The sequence below is a fragment of the Aptenodytes patagonicus genome, chromosome 1 (assembly GCF_965638725.1).
Source record: "Aptenodytes patagonicus chromosome 1, bAptPat1.pri.cur, whole genome shotgun sequence".
In the NCBI taxonomy this organism is placed as follows: domain Eukaryota; kingdom Metazoa; phylum Chordata; class Aves; order Sphenisciformes; family Spheniscidae; genus Aptenodytes; species Aptenodytes patagonicus.
The window spans coordinates 219,825,178-219,849,451 of NC_134949.1; the positions used below are offsets into that span (position 1 = coordinate 219,825,178).

Sequence of the window (24,274 nt, forward strand, 5' to 3'; positions counted from 1 at the left end):
CGCTGACGGGCCTACGTGAGCGCCGCGGCCTGTACTGCTATAGCGAGCGGTTTCCCTGGTACGGGATGGACACTGCTCCCCGCTCTCCCGGTGCCAAGGGGCCGTTCCCCGGGGGCGGGCTGTGGGAGGCGGTGAGGCCGCAGCTCGCAGCCGCCGGCCAAAGCCCGTCGTTAGGCCCCAGGCCCGCCCGGGGGCGGCGGGCAACGGCGTTGCCGGGCCAACGGCCGGCCCAATAGCGGGCGGGGGGCGGGGCGGCGGGCAACGGCGTTGCCGGGCCAACGGCCGGCCCAATAGCGGGCGGGGGGCGAGGCGGCGGGGCCGCGCAGTCACAATTCAGGGCGTGGCGGAAAGGCGGGATTGCGCAGGGCACCAATCAAAGCTCAGGGCAGTAAGGGAAGGTGGTAGGAAGAGGCACAGCGGGCGAGGAGCAGGGGAGTAGGGAAACGCAGCCAATTGCAAGTCGGGACGCCGGGGTGAGAGCGGGGCTTTAGCGCAGGAGCCAATCAGAGGCGAGGAAGGGCGGTCCTAGCCAATCAGGGGCTGCTGTGGTGATGGTTGAGCCAATCGCGGGCTGAGCAGAGGGGGCGCCAGCCAATCAGGGCGCGGTCAGGGAACAAAAGGGGCTTTCCAAGCCGCCGGCCCCTTTCCTTAGAACAATTTCACATGACGCAACGGTTGGAGGAAGAGGTTTGCGAACCGTAGCCGCCGCCGCCATTTTGTGAGCGTTGAGACTGAGTCGGCGGCGGCTGAAGCAACAGCAGCACCGACGGCAGCACCACAGCCAGCGGGAGCCGCAGCCCGGAGGATGCGGTAGAGGAGCCCAGCGGCAGCGGCGGGGGGGGCGGCATCGCTCGGCGGCGGCGGCGGCAGGGGATCGCGGGGAGGGGGCTTTCGGTCGGTGGGTCGGGTCCTGGTGCGGGCCCCGGTCGGAGAAGCATGTCGGCCCCGGAGAGCAGCGCTGGTAGCAGCGAGGCCCGGGAGGACGCGTGCCGCGATTACCAGTCGTCGCTGGAGGACCTGACGTTCAACAGCAAGCCGCACATCAACATGCTGACCATCCTGGCTGAGGAGAACGTGCCCTTCGCCAAGGACATCGTCTCCCTGATCGAGGCGCAAATCGCCAAGGTTTTTATATTCCACCGACTACTACTCCTACCTATACTGCTGGGGGGACCGGCCGGGGCAGCGGGCTAGGGCGGCCTCGGGGTCTCGGAGGAAGGGCGTGGGGTAGATGGCCTGCTGAGGGGCGCGGGCGGAGCCGGGCAGCGGCGGGCTGAGGGGGGACAGGAGGAGGAGGGTAGAGGTGATAGGGAGAGAGAGCGAAGCGGGGAGGTGAGAGGGCCTGAGAGACGGGAAACGGGGCGAGAGGGAGGCTCGGGGGGAGGTAGTGGGCCGGATGGGGTGAGGAGGCCAGTGGCGGGGGATGGGTGTAGCTGGGCTTGGGCGGGGGGGAGGGGGGGCGGCGAGGCAGGAGGGTTCAGGGGACCTGAAGGTAGTTGGGGGGGGTGGCTAATTAGGGGACGAGCAGGGAGGGCAGGATTTGGACGGAGCAGAGGGTGCCGGGGACTCGGGGTGGGGGTGAGGAGCGCCCCGGCCGGGGCAGTGGGGAGAGGGCCAGGAGCCTGGGGTCGCTGTGAGGGAAGCGTGGCTCAGATGGGATCAGGGAGCACGGGGCAAGACGTTGGCGGCTCCTCCTTTCATTACTAAGCTTAAGGCTGCTGCTTCTACCCTCAACCCCATAGGGAGCAGGGGACTCGAGGGAGGGGAACAGCCCCCACACCACCCCCTGTTCGTAGTAGGGGAGGGTTTGGGACTTGCCCCACCAAAAGCTCTGGGAGGGCAGCGTGGCTCGCGATTTAAGCCCCGTGTAAATATCAGACACAACATGGCGGCCTGGCAGTGACTGGGCAGCAGCACCTCGCCCTTGTAGCTGGGTTTTCCCCCTACATGGAGCCAGTATTCAGTGTCTCGAATCTGGTGTCTAAACCCTTGTATTTAGCGATTTCGATAGTAGATGAATATTGCGATCATTAGAGAGGGCCTGACTGGGAGATTTTGCGGAGGGTTGTTTTTTTTTGGGGGGAGGGGGGTGTAGTTTAAAGGAATGAAAATAAGATTAAGTTTATAGCACGCAAATTGTCCACTTCTGAAGGGCTAAATATAATGACTTTTAAGTATCAGTTAAGGCTATTTTCCCAGTGCGGTCCCTGTGAGATATTAATTTTGGGGGGGTGGGCACCCTTATCTTATAGAAAAGTTTGTGGGTGAAAGGTGATCATCTGCTCCGGATAGAGAAGCGTGTGTGGTGGTGATGGGGGTTGTTTTGCTCTGCCTGATTAGAGAAAATTCTGTGGGCCTGGGATAATTGTTTGGATTTCAGGTGATCTGTGCCCTGAGTAATGCTAGTGTTGTGTGCATATTTAATTTAGTTTGGCTAGAGAAGTTTATTGGTTGAGGATGGGGAAGAAGAAATTCTCCCTGACTGTAGAAACTGCAGCAGCCTGTAGGATCCTAACATGGCGTCTGAAAGGCACATGATATAAAAAGAAGGGAAAGAGGAGGCTCCCTCTGAGCCCAGCCCAGGCAGTTGCTGACATCAGTCAGCCACAGCACATGGATGGGGGTTTATAGCACCTTTTTAACAAGAGCATTTTGTAAGAAAAGGGTTGTTCTTTCAATCCCCCCCTATTCGTGCCAGTCACCCCTCCCCCGTTGTTTCCCTTGCTCCCTCTGATCTCAGGTGTTCAAAGGCTTTTTTCCTTTGGCTTTAAATCGTGGTTTATAATGGTGAGAATTGTACTTTCTAATGATGGGGAGGGAAGGATCTCTTAAGTTATTTAATCTATCTTTCTATCAATGCAGGATGGCTTTTTAGTGTTCCACAGACCTCTTCCAGTCTAGTTTTAAATGCTGCCAGTGGCTGAGTTTTGCCATTCCTTGGGGAGGTGACCTCATAATCTAATAGATCTCACCATTATATCTCCTAAAGGGCAGTGGATGTGTATAAAATGATTTGTGATAAATATCAATGCTGTCAAATTTTTTTTTTTTCATTTCTGGGTGATTCAGAGCCTGCCCTGAAGTGTGGTTTTTTTTTTTTAAGATGTCTTAAATCCTGTATCAATGGTTAGTTTTGCCTAGTTACTGTTTGTGACTGTGGTTTATTGAAGGCAAGTTTTTAGTTGTTTCTGGGAAAGTGATCTCCTTTACTAAGCCACTTTTAAAAAGTGTTGCCTGGAGACAGTTTGTTTAGTGTAAAACTTGAGTGGTCTGCTTTACAATTTAATAAATGGTTCTGAAATGTGTGACTGGTATTATAAAATTTGTAAATAAAAAGTGTGAAATATGTATTTGTCTTTTTATTTACCATTGTATAGTGCAGAATTTGTTTCCAAGACCCATTTTGTATACAAGGTTGTTTTTTTTTAAACAAATTTTTGCACAAGTTTGTGACTTGGGGTTCAATTGCCAGATACGATTTTAAACTTGAAATCTTTTAGGAAACTAATAAAAAAGAGCCACACATTTCCAACAATAGCTTTCCTACATTATTTGAAGGAACAGCGGGAATTCTGTAATGAAGTCTTTAATACTATGCTGATGAGCTCAGAGTTAGTGTTATTCTGTGTTCTGGTGATTATGCGGCGCTTCCCCGTCTTTTGGTTAGTGTCATGTGGGCATCTTTCTTGCTAGGGGGTACTGTATAGACCGCCTGAAAACAAAATACATTCAAGTCTGGGATTCCCTCTTGTGGTTATTGGAATATGCGCTAGATACCTTGACATAATAAACATTTCCAGCAGCGAAGACTTAAATATTCCAACCATATTTAAGTCATGGTTCTTAAAATGTCACACCTGAGTAGCTTATATTTGAAGCAGGGTACGCTGCTAAGCTTCTAATTCTGTGCCGTAGTTTGAAGTAGGCTTCCTTATTAGATTACGGTGCTTCCATGTATGATTACTTTTAACAGCCTGATGCATAATGAAAGTAACAGTTAAACTTGTTACAGTGCCTTTGCTACTAAATGATTCCCCAGCGTCTCAAACTTGAAGTTTAGCTGAGTATAGTGAGCTACTTCCATACATTGGTGACATGGAAGAATGTAACATACTATGTCAGTAGCTCTTGGGTGTAGGTACTTCTGAGACAGCTCTTTGTTTCCCTAACAGCTGACTTTAAAAGTCAGAAATGGTGCACTGTTATTTTTTTTATGAAGGAAGGCATTCATAACTTAGAGTAGTGTTTTTAATGTGCCATTGTGCAGACTGCTTTAAAGAAGAAACCAGTATTCCACAGACATTTTAATATGAAGTAGCTGTAGACCCACAGTGTTTGATTTCTGAGACTAGAGAGATGCCTTTATTCTAACACTTGCATATTAGCTTGTTTACAGCTCAGTATTACGTCATAGTGTAAGGTAGGCTTTCAATGTGCTGCAATTAGTTTTAGCTAACTTAACTGCATTTTTCTGTCTTTTTATGTACAAAATACACTGCCTGCCTGTTCTTGCATTTTGCAGTATGCTCAAAGGCAGTGACATCCCCCCTGCCCCCCCCCCCCCCCCCCCCCCCCCCGCCCCCAACTAACAAGGAATTCTGCCCTCTTCAATATTAAGTTTCAGGTCATGGTAAATTAATACACATTTAAGGGCGAGGAAACATTGTGATTTACCCATATAAAAATATTGTTGACTCGGTGCCCTTCTGTGAACCACCTTAAAGGGGAAGGAATTAAATCTAAAATTGTAAAGCAAGAGCACTTCCACACACTTGTCTGGACAGTGGGGCTGTGAAATAAGGTGTCGTTAATTAACCTAGTAGCCTATCCTGTTTAAAATAAGCAGTGAGTGAAGTTATTCTGGTTTTATCCTGAGTTTACCGGATGGTGAATGGGATTCACCAGTGGATGCTCTTCTAAGGGGATCACGGTCAACACACGGCTTGTGGTGTTGCCTTTCATGTTGTCCTTTTCAACAAGTCTGTGTACTTGGTGATGTCTTCTGGAACTTTGCTGTGCCTTCTGCTTTGTGAAAGCCAATGGTGGGCATTAAAATCACCTTGATTTGGGCCAGTAGTGTTTTGTGTACATTAGAAGTCGCTGTAGCAGTCCAGCGTCACCACACTTCTATCGCACAAACTTGCTACAAGTTTTGAAAATGGATTTAAAAAAACCCAACCAAAACCAAAAACCAAACAACAAAAACCAAGCCTCCTCTTGTAGCAAAGATGTGTCCAGAGTTTGAAGACTCCCTTCTGTGAAAATCATGGTTGCAGTTCCTGAGCTTGTCTGTGCATTTACCCGGTTGACTAGATGATTGAGTTTTGTCTGGATTTTGAACTTTGTTCTGACTGTGCATTTTTGCATGCACTCTGGAAATCTGAACTGTCACTATCTACAAGTGCCAAGAGAGAGTGGGACTCCTTGCTCCGTCCGTTTGGATTACAATGAAATAGTTGCGACGTATTCTGCCTGTAGTTGATGAAAAGACTGTGATACTCGACATACAATCTACAGCTGCAGAAGTTCACTAATTTGGGCTGTTTGCCAGAAGTCTGATTTGTGTTCTGTGAAATCCAGAAAAACAAGCATTCAGGAGGTTTGAATGATAAAGCTATTTTTTTAGAAGTTCCTTGAAGTGCTAACGATGGTTTCCTGCTAACTTAAAGTTACTTTCTCAAGTGGGTTTTGAAAGGTTACACTCAGTACGCTAGCGGCAATACTGTCTTGTGGGCTTCTTTTTTCTTCTTTTTTTTTTTTTACCTTTTTCCAAAGCTTTGATACGCAAACAAGATAACCTAAGGTGTTCCTTTTTTGTGTGATAGACCCACTGCGTTATACTTTGAACTGAGTATCGATTTTCCAGATTAAGTTTTTGTATAAACAAAAAATCCCAAGCCAAATCCCTTGGTGTTTATAGTGGCAACCAAAAAGAGAGGTCTGTATTTCTGGGATTGGTAATCCCTTTATTTAAAAAGCTTAAAATATGTTTTTGTTGTACTAAACTTCTCAGTTTCTTCTTATTACTCCAGGCTCCTGCATCAGAGAAGCTCCCTGTTATGTACCTTATGGATTCCATTGTCAAGAATGTGGGAAGAGAATATCTTACTGCATTTACTAAAAACCTAGTTGCAACATTTATTTGTGTATTTGAAAAGGTATATACACTTTCAGAAAAGTTCTGTATTCTAAGCAAAATTTGTTCCTGGTAAAATAAATACATGCTTTCAGTTTTGGGTTTTCTTGGGCAGTGAACTATACAAATTGATTGTTTTTTATAAATCGCAGTACTGTATCTATACTGTGGAAGATTATTCCTGCTGCTGTCAAGCATGTGAGTTACATGTTAGCTGAAAGATGCAAAGTCTTACTTAATTTAGTTTGGTTCATAAACATCTGTAATTTCCCTATCCAGGCAAGATTTTACTAACAGTATTTTGGTTACCGATTGCTTACCTGGATGGACTTTCTGTGATGTATAGACCAATTAATTATGAACTGTTGGTTTATTTTTAAGATAGTAAATAGTCTTTATACCAAGGATAGACTGAGAATCAATTTCTTGTGGATTTCTCAGAGCTTCTCTCTCCTGTAGATAGAGCTGTCCGATTTACTTAATTCGTGATGTGCAAAATGAGTGCTTAAACTGTGAAGAGTGAATAGCACTGACACCTGATTCTCTCCTGGTGGTCTGTGATTTGAAAAAAAAAAAAAAATGCTGGCGGGGGGAAGGGTCTTAGAATGGATTGCTATATTACATTACAAATATGTGTTTTAATTTCATTCAACATTGAAAACTGCTGCCATATCTTTTAATTTTTGCTCTTAATCTTTAAACCCAGTGAAGTAATTGTGCTTATTCCTCAGTGAGAAAGGCAAATCAAAGTCCAGTTTTTGAAAGGCTGGACTTTAATGGATTTAAGTTGGATCAGAAATGAAGGGTTAACTTCTGTGGTTTCCTGTATGCTTTAAGAAAGTGGCATCTCTCATGAATGAGATAAATGGAGCTTTTGCGTATTTATCTATCATTACATATCAGCGAGGATCTGAGATTCCAGTATGCCTTATATATGGTTTCCAGATGTAAAATGCATGCTGAAATAAGGAATAGATTGTAATAATGACCATAGAAGACTTAAACTCCTGTATGTAGAGTAGATAGATAGGTAGACACATAACTTGTTTTTTCAATATTAAATTGTGAATGTTCTTTTACTGAGTTGCATTTAATGTTGCAGCTGAAGCTCTGGATAATAACTGATTTTCAGAGTTTTATAGGTTAACTGTCTACTAAGCTAACTAGAACTATTTAGTTAATGTGTATTAATTAAATGTATAAAGTGGCAGTCACTTCTAATAGCTTAATTGGTCGTGTTAAAAGATGCAAGTAGGATTCCAGCACTGACATTGTTACAAATTTTGTTTTATCAGTAAATGGTCACTAAGGTATCTTCAGACACTTGATGAAGTCAGAAACTTTTGCTCAGTCATTTCTGCACCTTTTGCAGTGAACTTCATACCCTCTCATTGAAAACTGTATAGAGGCACCCCCCCAATAGCTAAGTGTGAATTATTTTTGTTGGAAGTTCCTGCTCCTCCTCAAAAGAACCTCCAAACTTTCCGGACTATTCTATGTCTTGCTGTAACATCTTAAAAATAAAACTGCAGCAAAAACCATCTACAATACTTAATGATTGAATTGGGATATTGACATTAGGACAGCTGCATATATTTCGTCCTCAAATGTTTTTCACTTATTGTTTAATTGAACTACTCAAGTTACGAGATGAACTAAATTTTGCTTTGCTGTAAATTTCTAACTTACCTGTCATGACATAATCCAAACTAATTGTTTGTGAAGAGAGAAAATGGGCACTGGTCCTACAAGTACGCTTGATCTGTGGCTCACAGATGGGTCTAATTTTGCAGCTGAACCAAAATATAATTGACTTCATTTTAGCTGATACCCCTTTTGTTGCATTTGTTGGAAAAAAAAATCCTTCAGTGACTAAACAGCTGAGCAAAACACCTTTTCTGTTCACAAAGTTTGTTGTTTCCTGATCTGTTTGTCATTGTTATACTCCCATTCAGCACAAACACTTGGATAATGTATTGTCTCAGAGGCTGTTGCCTTTGAATATTTTTGTTACTGTATTTTTTCCACAGAAATTGGGCAAGTAAAATGAGAATTTTGGTAATGGAAAAGTTGAAAGAAAATTCTCAGAGAATGGTAATACACAATAAAACCTTCCAGTGGCCTTGAAACAACAATTCCACATTTGAGCTTCTGTTACTGATTCCGTTGGTATAGATGTATGATCTGCATTGCTTACAAATTCTGTATAGCAAGTTCAATGTGTTAAAATGGCAAACTGTTGATAGGAAATAAATGAAATCTTAAGTTCTACAGAAAAGTTTAAGAAATTGTTTTATATTAACTTAACAAGCCATAGAATTGTTTTATTGTTTTAGGTGGATGAAAATACTAGGAAAAGTTTATTTAAATTACGCTCCACATGGGATGATATTTTTCCTTTGAAGAAACTATATGCACTTGATGTCAGAGTCAACTCATTAGATCCTGCTTGGCCAATTAAACCTCTGCCCCCAAATGTGAATACTTCTAGCATCCATGTGAATCCTAAGTTTTTAAATAAATCGGTAAGTTTTTGTGCCTACTGTATGAACAGATGGTAATACGTGTAGTTTTCATTGTTTGTATGCCACTTTTTGACAATTTAGTATATTAAGAATGAAGTATCTGACCTTTGTAGAAAGGTAAGAGGAGTTTCTGAATTCAGAATATTTGATGGGTTTGGTTTTTATATTTCAAAACTATTCTAGATTTTGGAACATTGATGAATTTATATTAAATGACGTACACCTGTCACAGCAGGCAAATTCTAGTGGGGCAAAAGTTTAAAATTGTTTTAGTTACATCTTGCATTAAAAATGCGATTTATAACTGCTATACAAACTATGTCCCAGTACTGGATCATGATAACGGTTAAAGGAGATGGAGTTAGTTGATTCCATCAGGATTTTAAATGTAACTTTTTTTATTCTGTTTTTAGACAGAGGAATCCACTGCACCTACCTCTGCTGTCACTTCTGGTGCCTCTACTCCTCCAGCTGTTCCTGAAATACAAAAGAACTTGACACAGGAGCAACTGATAAGGCAGCAATTGCTTGCAAAGCAAAAGCAGTTGTTAGAACTTCAGCAAAAAAAATTAGAGCTGGAGCTGGAACAGACTAAAGCACAGTTGGTGAGTAGGATAGTTGATGAAACTTTTATAGTTGGGTCTCACTTTCTTTTGGACAGTACTGGTAACTGCAGTACATTATTTTTTCCTCACATTAGGTAAATGTAGCTATTTTAGGACTAGAGTAATGCAAGTGGATCTCGGGTTCCTGAACAGTATTTGTTACCTAAAAACCTTAAGAATTACACTCAAAATAGAGGTTAAAAAAAGTGAAATTCTTGTTTGGGTTTTTTTAACTTCTTTCCAAAATGATGCCTGCCTGTGATCCTTGTCTTCCACCTCTTCTTGTGGCTCACAGCAAGCCAGGCTTTTTCAAATACATTTGCTCTTACAGAACAAGGAAGCCTGACTGTTGGAAACAAAGTCAGTTTCCTCATTAGGTCAGGTTGGTTTGATGCCACCATCTGAAGCTGGTGGTTAAGCTGTATTGTTTTACATTCGTAATTGAAAGTCTTGCTATGTTGACAGTTGATGATATTGAAATAAAGGATCTTTGAAGTGTAGAAATAAGAAAATTGGATCAGATACTTGGCAGCTTAGTTGCCTTGAGCATATGGAATATATAGAAAAACTAATGCTGTAATGAGAACATGTGCCTAAGTTACATATTTTGCAGTACTGACTTAGTACTGATTTTGCATTATATTTGAATTTGATCTTTTGTAATGGTACTGCATTATTTTAATGCTTGTGATTAGCAATTAATGGGTCATTTTCAGTTAAATGGCTGAATCTCATAACTTTCAAGACATTTCTATTTATAGTTTTGGTTTCGAGACAAAATATGACCATCTCTGGGAATGAGTTGTGTCATGCAGATTAATGCTCGATTTTTTTCCTATTTCAGGCTGTATCTCTTAGTGTTCAACAAGGATCATCTACTATAGCTTCAGTTCCAGCACCTTCCAAGCAACACATGTCTCCCACACCTCATATGACAGTCAAACCACCTCATCAGACTGCTGTGCAATCCGAAAAAAACAAACCATCCCCAAGTCCTCCACTTCATGATATCAAAATAGTAAATAGGGATCCTCGACTTAATAGGATGGCTCAACATTCTTCTCATGCTAAAGATCAACCTCATAGGAAAGAATTTCCACCAAACACGGCTAGTCAGTCTGATACCAAGGCAAATAAAACAACACAGGCTGAAAAACAAAATTCAACAAAGCAAGAAAAATTGAAAGCAAGTGAAAAAACACAGAAGAAAGAACTTGACCAGTCAGAAGCAAAATCTAAATCACCATCCCCTTTAAAAAATAAGCTACCCAATACTAAAGATACTAAAACCCAGGAATGTGAAAGCACAAAAGTGTCTGAAATCAATAAGCGGGATCCAAGACTGAAAAGACATCTTCAAGATAAGTCAGAGGGCAAAGAGGAGGAGGTGAAAGAAAAGAGGAGAAGTACAGAGAAAAAAGAAAAAGAGGAACATAAGACATGTGAACATAGACCAGTAGGCAGCAGAAATAAAGTAATTAATGGTGCTGTTCAGAAACAAGACACGACTACAGAGGAGTCAGAAAAACAGGGTGGAAAACAAGGGAGATCAAGTAGTAGAAAACGGTCACGATCACGCTCTCCTAAGGCACGGTCACCATCTACGCATTCTCCAAAAAGACGAGAAAGGAGATCACCTAAAAGAAGACTTAGGAGTTTATCTCCCACTTCATCAACTCCTAAAATTGGAAAGATACGTCAGATAGGCCCTAAGCAGTCTCATGTTGAAGAAGGCACGCAAGCAGCAAGAGATGAAAGAAATTCTAATAAGAGAAATGTTAAACAAGAGGTGCGAGATCCGAGGAGAGTGAAAAAAGCCCAAGAAGACAGGCCCCAAGAAACAGCAAGTCAGCATTCTACAAAAGCTTCTCCTGATCCAAAGGAGAATGCAGAAAACTGGCAAGGATCCAAATCAGGCAAGAGGTGGAAATCTGGTTGGGAAGAAAATAAGAAGTAAGTTACTACCTTTTAAACAACTTCTGTTCGAAGTCAGTGGAAATTCTGTTGCTGACCAGTATAGTCAGCTTTGGGAGGCAATGTTCAGATTGTTAAAATTGATAAGTTTAACTTATTTCTACTAGTGAGATATGGAAATTATGCATACTTAGATTCTAAGGTGATAGTGATGTTTTGCCATGATCAGTTCTAATAGGAATGTAACAGTTATGTCCTGAATAAAGAAGTAATCGGTATTTTAAATGTATTTTTGCTTTCAGCTCACAGCAGAGTGAAGAACACCAAGCACTTGGTAAATCCCCTCACCAAAGACACAGGGAAAACTGGCCTGCTGGCAAAGGAATTTTATCACCCCGAGCACCAAAGCAGCAGCACCGGTTAAGTGTGGATGCTAATTTACAGATTCCCAAAGAATTGACATCTGCAAGCAAGAGAGAATTACTGAAGAAGGTAATACTAATAAATCTGTCTTCATAGAAGTGTCCTGGATATAGTTTTCTTTTCTTTTCTTTTTAGAAGTCTAAACTTTAACTTTATATTATAGGCCAATGAACGCTTAACATCTGGTGAAATAACACAAGATGAGTTCCTCATGGTAGCTCATCAGATCCGACAGCTGTTCCAGTATCAGGAAGGAAAGCACAGATGTAATGTCTGGGATAGCCCTACAGAGGAAAAATGTGGTTTGAAAAAGAAACCTCTTCTGTCGGATGCAGAATTAACATACTATGAACATAAGGCTAAACTGAAAAGAACACAAGTTCAGCATTCATTGTCAAGGCTTGATCTTTTAGATCCTGATGATATTTTGGATTATCATTTGCCTGATGCATTGCTTTCTGGAATAGAATGTGAGCAAGCAAAAGCCAAGCGTGGAGTACAGTTTGACAGAAAAGAATCATTTGGAGAAAGATCAAGGAGACACTCTCCTGTAAGTGGCACTAATAGACCTTTTGCCGATAACCTCTCACCGCTTGAAAGTCGACGAAGACTTGAGGAACAGAATGCTACTAAAGGAGCAAGAGGTTCTAAGAACTTTGATCCTTACGACAGCTGGGGAGAATCAGATGAATTTAGAGATGCTCTCAGACAACAGGGGAAAAGCACAACAGAGTTCCAGAAAATAGATGGTGATGCAATCTGCAGATTTGATAATCGTGAAGAAAGACAGCTTCTTGGGCAAGCTGGTATGTGTTCTTGCTTTATTTTACAGCTGTTAAATAATTGGCAACCTTTTAGTCAGTGGTTATCTCGTTTGTCGTGGTTTTTTTAGGTGTTCGAGAGGAACCAAGATCACCATTCAGTGAACGTTTCAAAAGAACTAGGTATGAAGATCCAGAAAAAGCACCGTTTCCGGAAAGTCCAGGATCAAGATTTGGAGGCATTGAAGCAAAGCAGAGGATAAGTGCATTAATGGAAGACAGACCTCTATTTGATGGCTCACCTAGACAGGCTGCTGCAAGGGTTGGGGTAGATGGACAAGGAAGTCCTTTTGTTGATGGTCCTGCTGCTGGTTCAAGTTCCAGAATTGATGGGCCACCTGGGCAGGCTGCTATGAGATTTGAGGGACCTTTGGTGGGGGCAGGTGCATCTCAGTTTGATGGACCACTGGCAGGAGCAGGGGGAGCTGGAGCCCTAAGATTTGATGGGCCACCAGGGCAGCTGGCAGGGGCCCTGAGGTTTGAAGGACCCCCAGGACAGGTTGGTGGAGGAGGTCCACTGAGGTTTGAGGGACCTCTTGGGCAGATAGGTGGGCCTTTGCGGTTTGAGGGGCCTGCAGGGCAGCCTGTAGGTGGTCCTAGATTTGAAGGACCTGGAGTTGGTCTCAGGTTTGAGGGTCCCCGTGGTCAGCCTTCAGGTGGTCTCAGGTTTGAGGGACCTCATGGTCAACCTATGGGGCCTCGAGGTCAACCAGGGGGTGGTCTCAGGTTTGAGGGACCCCATGGTCAGCCCTTGGGGCCTCATGGTCAACCAGGGGGTGGCCTCAGGTTTGAGGGGCCACATTTACAGCCATTGGGGCCCCATGGTCAACCTGGAGGTGGCCTCAGATTTGAGGGGCCACATGGTCAGCCTATGGGGCCACATGGACCATCAGGTGGTGGGCTCAGATTTGAGGGGCCACATGGACCATCAGGTGGTGGACTCAGATTAGAAGGACCACATGGTCAGCCAGGTGTAGGTCCTAGGTTGATTGATGGACCAGTGCACCAGGGAGCTGGTGGACTTAGATTTGATGGTCCTCTGGGTCGGGCTGGTCCGAGATTTGATGGTTGTCATGCAGCTGGATTTGATGGTCAGCCTGGACAGCTGTCTCTCCTGCAAAGATTTGATGGAATTCATGGACAGCCTGGTCCAAGATTTGAAAGGGCGCCTGGGCAACAGGCACAACCACGATTTGATACAGCCATACCTCAAAGATTTGATGGACCTCACCAGCCAGCCTCTAGATTTGACTTGCCCCTTGGCCTTCAAGGTGCACGTTTTGAAAATGTAGCTAACCATCCTGCCTCAAGACTAGAAATGTCACCATATGGACAAGGTGGTCCGTTTGTTGAACATCCTGGCCAGGGCTATAATGGACCATCTCATGGGATGCAATTCCAGAGGCCTGATATATTTGATGGTTCACCTGGACCAAATTTCAATGGGCCAGCTGGCCCAGGAGCACAGAATTTCCCATTGAGAGCAGCTGGACATTACTTTGATGAAAAAAGTCTTCAGGGTCCTCAATATGGGAACTTCAATAACATGCCAATGGGAAGTAATCAGGTAAGAATTGATTGCGTTAAATGGTTTGCTTGCAGAAGTATTTTTGTGTAGAGAATTAGCAGTTTTTCTTCCTCTAAAAACTGAAGATTTTTTTGAAGACTTTTAAAAGTCTTTTAAAATTATCTCAGCACCAGCATGCTTTCTGAGTTTAGTTGTCTTCGCTGTTGCCTGTTGGAAATGCTCTCTTCGAAAGGGGAAAGTGATACTGTACATCAGTGGAAAATTATGTCATTTCTTTCAGTAGATTAGAGATTTTAGAGGGCATTTTTCATTTGGGGGATAATAATTGAACATGGAAGAGTTAACTGATTGAATGAAAGCAGGTAATGTGTTCTGCTAACCTCTAATGGGATAAAATTTTAAACAATTTAAACTTCTTTCTGTAAATCCAGAAAGCAGTCAGTGGGGAAAAAAACCCCACATTTTTATTACAAGTGTGTTATAAAAACTGTTTTTCTATCTGAAGCTTACTGTAGCTGGTTTGCTGAAAAACCCTGCTTTCAAGATGTGTTTTGTATAGTGGATGTGGTTTCAATTCTTAGATAAGAATTAACAGTGGCGTTTGTTAATAGACATTTAAGAGTTTCTCAAATTTCTTTCTGATGAGCCCTGTTTTGGTGAACAGGAGCAATTTAAAAGGAAGTACTGTGTTTGGAAAATGTGACTGAAGGCTCGATAGGTAGAAGAATTTTTTTTTTAACTTAAATGTTAGGCAAAATGAGTATGTGTTCTGAAATTTTTCTAGTAGGAAACGAAAAAGAGGGAAATGTTACGTAGTCATTCGTGGACCTTTCAATAACAAACTGATGTGAGTCGCTCCTGGAAGGAGTTTAATATATGTGAAATTATGGAGAAATGTCTAGAAGTTGATAAAATTAGAAAAAGTAAGTTTATAATTGCATTATTATACAAAAAATACTTCAATGTTTCCTTTCACAGGTTTCTCTCATGTCTGCTCAACCAGGGCCTTATGGCCAAGGTCAACAGTATTTGCCAAATCCTGGAGGTTTTGTTCAGAACCCTGCAGGTGTGTAACAAAATAATTAACTTCCTTTTATTTCTTTTGGATTGTTCTGTTTGCTAGTGGCCACAAAAATTACCCTTTTGTAATGTCCTGGTGTACTAGGTCTGTGTGCACTAAGGGAAGCCTCCTCAGTGAGGTGGCCATAGATGTGGTTTCTGTAGTACCTTCATCTCTTCAGGGGTTTCTGTCAAACAGTGAAGGCTTTCCTTAGTTTTCATTAACCATGTGGTTTTGGTATGTAGTTGTGCTAAAAAAAAAAATACTTTGGTGTGCTTTTCTGGAAGGTACCGGTCTGTAGGTCTGCTTTGTGTTTGCCAGGGTGTGTAAACATTCCCAGTATATGAATGGTTAGTAATGAAGAGCTTCTAAAAAGTCATAATGGTTAAAGTAGGTGAGGAAGTAGATTGGTCCTGGTGAAATAGACAAGCATTAAAATGAGATAAATACTGCATTTTAATAAACAGTATCCAGTAGAAATCTGCGTATGGGCAGCCAGCTTAGATAGCACTTCAGAATACATTATGAAGGAAGCTGTTGCAGGGGAAGAAACTAGCCAAGGACTAGACATAAAACAAAGAGAGTTGATACATAATTTGAAGTAAAAAAAATGGAAGAAACGGGAAGCAGAAGGAAAAGTGTGTTATAAAATATGCTGATGAAAGTGAAGTAAATTTGAGATGCTAACTTTTTGTCTCCTTGCATGTCGATGTTTTTCTCTAGGAGCCCTTCCACATTCATATCCTGATAACCACCTTGGACAGCTTGATGTCAATGAATTGTTTGCTAAACTGCTGTCAACAGGGATCCTCAAACTGTCAAAAACTGATTCCACTTCAGCACGTATGTAGATCCATTATGTTCTAACTACTCAGTTTATCCACAGCTGAAGTGTAAAGCTAAGTATAAGAACTTCTGTGAACTCCTGCATGTTTTTTTAAACTGAACTTTGTTTTTGGGAAGGAATTTAGTGCATGTGAAGGAGTAAATTCTCAGTATCTTGTTGAATTTGTACACTTCAGCTATCCAATGCAGTCACTTTTGTCTTTGGTGCTGTGCCTCAGTAACTTGTTCTTGATTATAATCAGACTTTTGTCAGTTTCTGAAATATTTGTGTCTCTCTGAAGACTGACTGAATTTTAATGCCAAAGACTGAGGTGAAATACTGTTTTCCTAAATTGAAATTCTGAGTAACTTACAGTCTCTTGTACGCTTTTTAAAAAGCGTACATCTAAAGATGTTAGAAGATGACTGACTTAGCTATTGCACATGTGTATTTTAGCATAGTCAGGTCGTATTTATTAATATTTGAATAAAAATAACTTTCAGGAGCACGTCATTTCTTTCTGATGGTGTACTGCAATCTTGATAAAATGGTATCTTTATGCTTTCTAGAAGTGAATGAAACATCAGCCCAGCCAGCTGCTGAAGAGGAAGATGATGACCAGAATGAAGATCAAAATGTTCCAGACCTCACTAACTTCACAGTTGAAGAACTTAGACAGTGCGTATAGTAGAATGAGTTTACAGTGCAGTAAGAATAATGACATGGTAGTATCTAGATAGTTAATCCAAGACAGCTGAGAGCTTTTAAAAGACTGTATGTTACTTTGTGACTAAGAGGACCTGCAGTTTTTGATGTTAGCCTTGGAGAATTTGAGGGAGGAAAAAGAGGGAAAATTAACCTGAGAAAACTGTCTTTACACAAGTTGCATGTTGTTACTTCATCAGCAAGGTTGTGATATGTATTGACGTCAGTGTTTCTTCCTTTGTTACTACTAATTTTACCACCTTTGTGGTAGTTTGCAAAGCTGAGCCAAATGCAAGCGTTACCATTTTATGCACTATTAGGTGATGAAGCTGGTAGGCATGAAACACAACACTAGTGTGTTTCTCATGAATAGTTAATATGAGCCCATTGTTTGTTATTTGAATGTTTCAATTGTGTTACGAAAATCAGGAAGAATTCAGATATATTGCATGCTTTAACCTTGCAGTAAATTCATGCTTTTCCTCTATTCTTGTTGGGCATATGAAGCAACTTACTGAGAAACTTCTCACCTATTTCTTTTCAAAGAAATGTTAAGACTTTTTTTTTTCCCCTTTTTGTAGGCGTTATGATAGTGTTATAAATCGACTGTACACTGGAATTCAGTGTTACTCATGCGGAATGAGATTCACTACTTCACAGACAGATGTTTATGCAGATCATTTAGATTGGCATTATCGTCAGAACCGGACAGAAAAAGATGTTAGCAGAAAAATTACACACAGAAGATGGTACTACAGTTTAACAGTAAGTAATGCATTATGTGTCTTGATAAATTACAGGCCGGATTCTGTGGTTTACTTATGTATGTGCTGTAGGATTACAGTTGAGATTTATATCATCACAGGAGTTGGCCTTTGGTAAACAATGATGTAGATATTTCAAGTAGTCCTCAAATGCCTGTCAAAACACAAAAGGCAATTATATGATGAACAATAAACAGTTTGAAGCTATTGGTACTGTTTCGATCGCACTGGGAATGGAAATTGAAGGATAGTGTTTTTTCTGGAAAAAGCTTTTTTGAAGCGTAGCATTGTGAGAAAGCTTGCACTGTGCTAATACTGCATGCGAGGAGCATTTCAGTTTTAATGAAGTGAGATTTATTAAATATGGTACTTTTGGGATGTCTTTTTTCTTCTTTTTTCCTGAGATGTATTTTTAAAACGTTTCTGGCTATTTGTCAGTGTCTGAGTATGAATGAAAACTTTTTCCTTAGGACTGGATTGAATTTGAAGAAATAGCCGATCTAGAGGAGCGTGCAAAAAGCCAGTTTTTTGAAAAAGCTCATGAAGAGGTTGTGTTGAAGACACAAGAAGCTGCGAAAGAGAAGGAGTTTCAGAGTGTCCCTGCTGGACCAGCTGGAGCAGTTGAGGTAAGTTTCAGCTTGCCTTTATTAGCCCAGATACTGAGGATGATGTAATACTTCAAAGAAGTTTACAGCATTCTTTCATACAGGGGGCTGTATGTAGGCTGAAGTCTTGTTCTTGGACCTCTGTGCAGCCACTTCATAGGTGGTGTGTTTGTGTATGTAATGGTTGTTTCCCAGTGGCAGATAGGAGTATAAATCACCTGTAGTTCAAAAAAAAAAAAAAATCTACACCCATTGGCATTCCATCGTTTTAGCAAAATTGAAATGGGGACAGTCTGTTAATTTACTGAATGCTTCCACAGAAAGAGTAAATAGAGCAAGTGAATTGGAAATGGTCCTTTGTCATTCAAATAATGATTGGGTTTACTGGGTGTTTGATACTTTTACACAGAAATTTCTTTTTCGGTAGAAGGTAGGCATTAGGACAAAGAAGTATCTCAACCTTAAAGTAACCAGTAGATCTGTATTTTGGTAGATGAATTGGTGTAGTAATCAAATACAAATGTTGGTAGAATTACAATTTAGTTTTACATGCTAAGTCTCTAAGAAACTAGCTATCAAGCCATGAAGGCCTTTGTTTTAATTTTAAAAAGTACCTTTTCTGCTTTGTTCTCCAAGTTGATTATTTTGCACAGAAGTACTAAAAATGTTAATACTTCATCTAAAAGTTCTGCCTTTTTAATTTGAGACTCCAGGTTAAGGGGAAGAGTGAAGATAATGCCATAAATAAAATCAATTAAACCCCTGTCCTGGATTATCTTACATGACGGTAAAACAGCATTAGATTGTTAAAAAAGCATTTTGCAGAGACTTCCTGGCTAAAAGGGCAAAGCTTGCATTTCTCAAGTGACAACAGTCCTCAAGGCTAGATGATGATTGTTGCTCAGTCTGCAAACTATACTCAAATAATTTTTAATTAAAGTTTTCTAAAGTTATTTTTAAAGTGTGGAGGCAAGATCATGTTGTAGTCTTAACATATTTATGTTAGTTTAAAAGAACCTTGTTTGACTGTTACTAGGTTCTTGAAGTTCACGTTTTCAGTAAATTGTTGCAATAACCTCATTTATCTCTGTTACTCCAATAACTTTTCAGAGCTGTGAAATTTGCCAAGAGCAATTTGAACAGTATTGGGATGAGGAAGAGGAAGAGTGGCACCTGAAGAATGCTATCAGAGTAGATGAAAAGGTAATCTGATCTTATTTACATGTGATACTTACTTAATTTATAGTAAAAACCCCAAAGAATTGTAGCAAAAAAAAGCCGGGAGAGCCAAGTGCTTTTTCTCTCCTGAAGGATTCCCATGGTAGTTTTCCTGGCTTCCAAGTACATGAATCTCAACCTTTGGAAGTGCATGGAGTCCTGGTATCATTAGTATAGGCTCACTAGCCTTCCCTTACACTGCAGTGCTAAAAGAAAAATGAATGTCTCTCTATATGGGTGTAGATACTGGTTCAGTTCTTTCTGTACGCGGCTGTACACAAATAATTCCCAGCACTTACCAGGCTTCTGTATGATAACTTTTCCTAAATAATCGTACACAAAATCTTTTCCCAGTTACATTTGACACCATACTTGGCCTGCTCATACCATTGTTTTTCTGTACAGATCGTGTGATACGTGTAATCGACACTGTTCTGTTCATAACCTGTGATCCAGCTATAATTTATTTTTATGTATTTAAATGTATAACAATTCTTTTTCAGATTTACCATCCATCTTGCTACGAAGATTACCAAAATGTAAGTGAATCCTTCCTCATATTTTTTGAAGCATTTTGCTTTCAGTTTGTTTGCTTGATCTCTGACTTTGCAGGGAGCAGATGTGTTCAGAATGTGCTACCCATTTCTCTTGCCTATGACTAGACAAAGACTCGAAGGCCTTGGGCATGGCAAGTTTATAATACAGAGTTAGCTAAGATATACTACTTCTTGTGACGTACCGTGACAGCTTGTGTGTCATACACGACTAAAGCGAAACCATGGTTTGAAAACACATCATGCATTTATTGTTGAGTAACATGCGTAATCTTAGGAATTTACAAAAATGGAGTACATGGGTGTTGGTGTGTGTTACATTCTTTAATGCTTTGGGAGTTAGAGTTCCCCTGGGGATAGCAGGGAATAGTTTATGGTAACGTGTTAAGCATTTCATCACTGCTTGGATGATACCTTTTCAAAGTAATTGTGAAAAAGTAATGCTACTAAAGAATAAATGTGTTGGTTTAAGATCTTGGTAAAGTAGAAGTTTGGATTTTGAGTGCCTGACTGTCGACGTGTTTGCATTTTGAAAGAGAGTAAAAGGGATAAAAAGCTAAAAATGGTTATTTTAATGTGTGTTAATGCTACATCGACTTTCACTTTGCAGACATCATCATTTGATTGCACACCATCTCCCAGCAAGACTCCTGCAGAAAATCCACTAAATATAATGTTGAACATTGTTAAACAAGAAACACAAGAGTCCTGTGACTCACCTAAAGTCAAAGAAGAACCTGATGACACCCCTACTGCCTGTGCAGAAGAGAGCACACCTGCATCTACAGATATTAAAACAGAACCCGATGAATCTGTTTAAATAAACTGAGGTATGAATTTTTTTTTACAGAAGAGCTGCTGTGTTAACTCTGGAAGGCAAATACTTTTTATATAAAAATAAAAACGTTCAACTGAGGCAGGGCCTCAACTACTGTTTGGTTAATAAATACATTTTTGTATTTGAATTTCTTATTGCCTGCACAGTTTCAGGTGTCATTGTGTGAAAGTTCTGTAGATGCGTGAAAATTTAATGGAATGAAACGGTATATGTAAAATTGTACAATTTTCACTTGTGGAAATGTAAATTATAAATAAAAGATATTTTTGCTATATATGGAGTGTAATGTTTATGCACACCATCAAATGAAGACAGTGTTTCTGTACTTTTTTCAGTTTAAATGGAATTAAAAAGAACTTTTTGCTCAATAAGATTCAGAAAAATGAAAGCAAATACCTTCCTTCAGTTATCCCATAGGTGGGTTATCAAGGGAAGCAGTGCAGGAACTTCTCAGACAGACAACCCTAGATTTCTTTTCTTTTTAAACTTATTTGAACAAACTTAGATATCCAGATATTTAAAAACAAAACAAAACAAAAAAAACAAAAACCAAACCAAAAACCCAAAAAGACAGTTCTGGGTAGAAGGGGAAAATTTAACAAACCAACCGGAGTGCTTGATTGTGAACACAAGTGCCAACAAACAATTAACAAACCAGGATGCCTGGTAGTTAAGACATTTTTAATGATTTTTTTTTTCCGTTAGTCAAACACATAAGAATTTAATACAGCTGAACAAACTTTTCTTTACGTTACAGGGGGGAATGAATGTAAGAATGCTCATTTGAAACATGGTTAACATTTTTTTTTTTGTTGCTTATGACTGGACTTAGATGGTAAACCAGATATCCTGAGATGTTAATATTTCTTAAATGTAATAAATAAAATTAAGCATATATTTGAGTGTGAGTCTCTTCCTTTCAGTAATGGGTTTGTGTGGCTGGCATGTTTGCAGGATTGGAAAGAAATAATACAATTGTGTGTCTTAGGACAATATGCATTTAATGTTTTATTCACTCTGCCATGTGTATAGTGCATATTTTTAAAGCTGCTGGGAGCAAGACATAAGCACTAAAAGTCAAAGAGCAATGTCACAGTCCTAGTGTATTATTCTTGCAGCGAGGATATTTGGGAGATCAGAATTCACCCTTAGTGTATGATGTAACTAGAAAAAATCAGCTGTGAAGGTGATTTTGCTATTGGCTGCAACACTTCTTCCCATCTTCACAACCAGGCTTCAAGCAGTTCTTAAGATGTGAGTAATTCCTTGACTCTCGTGTTAAGGTTGTAGCTATAGTTGTGCGTGTGCCCTGTTCTAGATGTCAACCTTAAAAATACCTTTCAGTTAGAGAAAGTCCAGAGGAACAAAAATACTTTGGAGATTGATGACGGCTAAGTCAGCCCTTACGGTGGTGCGTGTGGCTGCTGGCTGTGCTGCGGGGAGTTACTCCTGTGTTACTTGTTGAAACTTCTTCCTGGAACAGGGGATGTAGGCTTGGCCCAATTGATACTTTGTGTCCTGGAATACTGGAAACTTCTCTTAAATGGTACAAATTGAACTTCAGAGGATACTGAGCAGAGATGTGATGTTGTTAAATATGTAGAAGGCTGTTGGAAAAAAGGGAACAAATTACTCTGTCTACTAGGGATAGAACAAAGACCTTTAAGTTGCAGCAGGAGGATTTATGGCAACTTTCTAATGACAAGGATAGTCAAGCTCTAAATGGACCTTACTTGGTCCGTATAGTTACCAATGCACACCTGCAAATCTGATTAAGAAGGGTTTATCCTGCCTGGAAGCAGGACTCTGGAAATGCAGGGTGCTTTCTTTCACCCCATCAAAGGAACCCAGCTTCCCTCCAGGGCACCAGCTGGTTTTGGCTAAGGGGGTGAGGAGCAGGACTATGTAACCGCAGGGAAAAAACCATCCCCCTTGTACCCTATGAACATCTTAGTGCAGAGAGAGGGTTAAACATACACATACAGGGACTGGAGTCGGATTATCCTGTGGAGAGAGTGTAAACAGGTTAAATACCTCTTGGTCAATACATCACTGATGGTTTCAGAGATGAGAACATATACTGATTTGTTACGCTTCTCCCTGAGGAATGTCATGAAGACACTAGCTCAGGGCTGCCAAAAAGCACCACCCGGCGTTGCAAGTTCCCCTATGCCATCCCTTCCCTGCTACCCTACCCCTCATGCGCTACAGCCATCCACGGGCAACTTCATTGCAGCTCATACGGATGAACCCTACCTCCAAATTCGCCGGGCAGTCCTCCCTCCGCCGCCCCGGGCCCGCGCTCTCCCCTCGCCCACCGAGGCGCCGTGGTTGCCCCTCGCGCCCGCCCTCGGCGGGCACGCGCCGCCACTCCCGCCCGGCCCGCCATTTTCCTCCCGCCGCCGCCTCCCCGTGGGGACGGCGAGCCCGGGGGAAGCGCATACTGTGCCCGTAGCAACCCCTCTGCGGCGTCGGGCGCAGGGAGGAGGAGGAGGAGGGTGCGGCGAGTGAGGCAGGCTCCCGGCCGCTTCTGCTGTGAGGGACCGCCATGCCAACGGCCACCGCCGCCGCGCCGCCTCCCCCTCCGGCCGGTGAGACTGGTTCGCCCGCGCTCCTTCTTCCCCCTTTCCTTCCCTGAGGGCAGCCCCGGCAGCCCCTCGAGCACCGCTGTGGCGGTAGCGGGCGGCAGCTGCGCCCCCACAGCGGCACCTCTCCCGCCTGAGTCGTGAGGGGAAGGCCCCGCAGGGCGGCGGCGCCATGGCGCGGAGCGGGACGGGGCCCGCCCGCGGCCGTGCTCCCTCGGCTCTGGCACTCCTGGTTTATTTTGCCCGAAGTCCTCAGTCTGTGACATAGGGCTCCGCCGGCAACCACACAAAATACCGAGATTGCTCAATATTCGCCAAACATGTGGGGAAAGGTGGTGTAACGGGGGTGGTCACCCCCAGCGTTAGCCGTCCCGGCCTGCCCTTCCCAAGCTGGTGGCGTTACCTCCGCACGGGGCCCAGTAGCTTGGCCTTCACCTGTGGCGTGACTTGGCTGGGGCTGACAGCCTCCCCTCATCCCCTGGAGCTACTGCCAAGGTGTGCTGCATAGAATTGTTTTTGTGTGTTACAGAAAAATTGGAAAACCTAAAATTGTCTCTTGCCCCTATTCTGAGCCATATTCTTCTCCACTTAATTTCTTTGAATTTTGGGCAGGTACTCATCTCAAAATGCTTACTTAATTCTTTCTACAAAGGAGTTTTCTCTTAGAACGTCCAATGAGCATTTGATAACAGTTTTGATAAAAAATTGCACTAAAATTAGGGAACCTGTCCTTCACTTTCAAAATCAATGTGTTTTTTGCAGAATTCATGTTGATACCTGTTTACTGAACTTCAGTCCCAGGGCAGCTGCCTTCGGTGTGTTCGTGGTGGCCTGCGCCAAGAAGCCATGCAGCAGCAACTTGGCATTGATCTCCATATGGTTGTAGGTCTCCAGAGGGAGAAGGGAGAAGGGAGACAAAATTCACTCTGCTGGTGGGCCTTGCCATTTGCTTTTCTTCTGGATAAAAAAAAATATGGATTAACTTGAACTTGCTGCAGTGGAGCATTGTGTTAAACACGTTAGTACTTTGGCAAGTAGTGTAATTGGCCAGATCTTCCTCTGATGTAACTGTATAATTGCGCTGAAGTCTGTAACCCTCACTTGGCATAATGAGAAATGGCTCCCTTGTGGGAAATTATGTCCTGGTGATACTGTCTCTTTAAAAAA

At 42.0% G+C, this 24,274-nt stretch overlaps 1 protein-coding gene across 2 annotated transcripts; it reads left to right on the top strand.

Annotated features, from left to right (window-relative positions):
* Window positions 1-678: 678 nt before the first annotated feature.
* On the top strand, window positions 679-21,417 carry PCF11 (PCF11 cleavage and polyadenylation factor subunit). Of its 2 annotated transcripts, none has more exons than XM_076328361.1 (16): window positions 679-1,125; window positions 6,033-6,158; window positions 8,473-8,661; window positions 9,075-9,266; window positions 10,111-11,219; window positions 11,483-11,672; window positions 11,767-12,409; window positions 12,496-13,991; window positions 14,931-15,018; window positions 15,736-15,855; window positions 16,408-16,516; window positions 17,125-17,308; window positions 17,778-17,933; window positions 19,023-19,115; window positions 19,634-19,669; window positions 20,295-21,417. In XM_076328361.1, the coding sequence occupies exons 1-16, from the start codon at window positions 937-939 to the stop codon at window positions 20,502-20,504; spliced, it is 5,130 nt and encodes a 1,709-aa protein (XP_076184476.1). In that variant the 5' UTR covers window positions 679-936; the 3' UTR covers window positions 20,505-21,417. The 2 variants fall into 2 exon arrangements, with proteins under 2 accessions (XP_076184476.1, XP_076184477.1); XM_076328362.1 differs by having other exon boundaries at window positions 16,411-16,516.
* Window positions 21,418-24,274: the final 2,857 nt, after the last annotated feature.

Coding starts and splice junctions, on each gene's coding strand:
- PCF11 (XM_076328361.1), top strand. CDS start 937: ATGTCGGCCCCGGAGAGCAGCGCTGGTAGCAGCGAGGCCCGGGAGGAC. Junction 8,662..9,074: donor CTAAGTTTTTAAATAAATCG/GTAAGTTTTTGT, acceptor TTCTGTTTTTAG/ACAGAGGAATCCACTGCACC. Junction 12,410..12,495: donor ACAGCTTCTTGGGCAAGCTG/GTATGTGTTCTT, acceptor TGGTTTTTTTAG/GTGTTCGAGAGGAACCAAGA.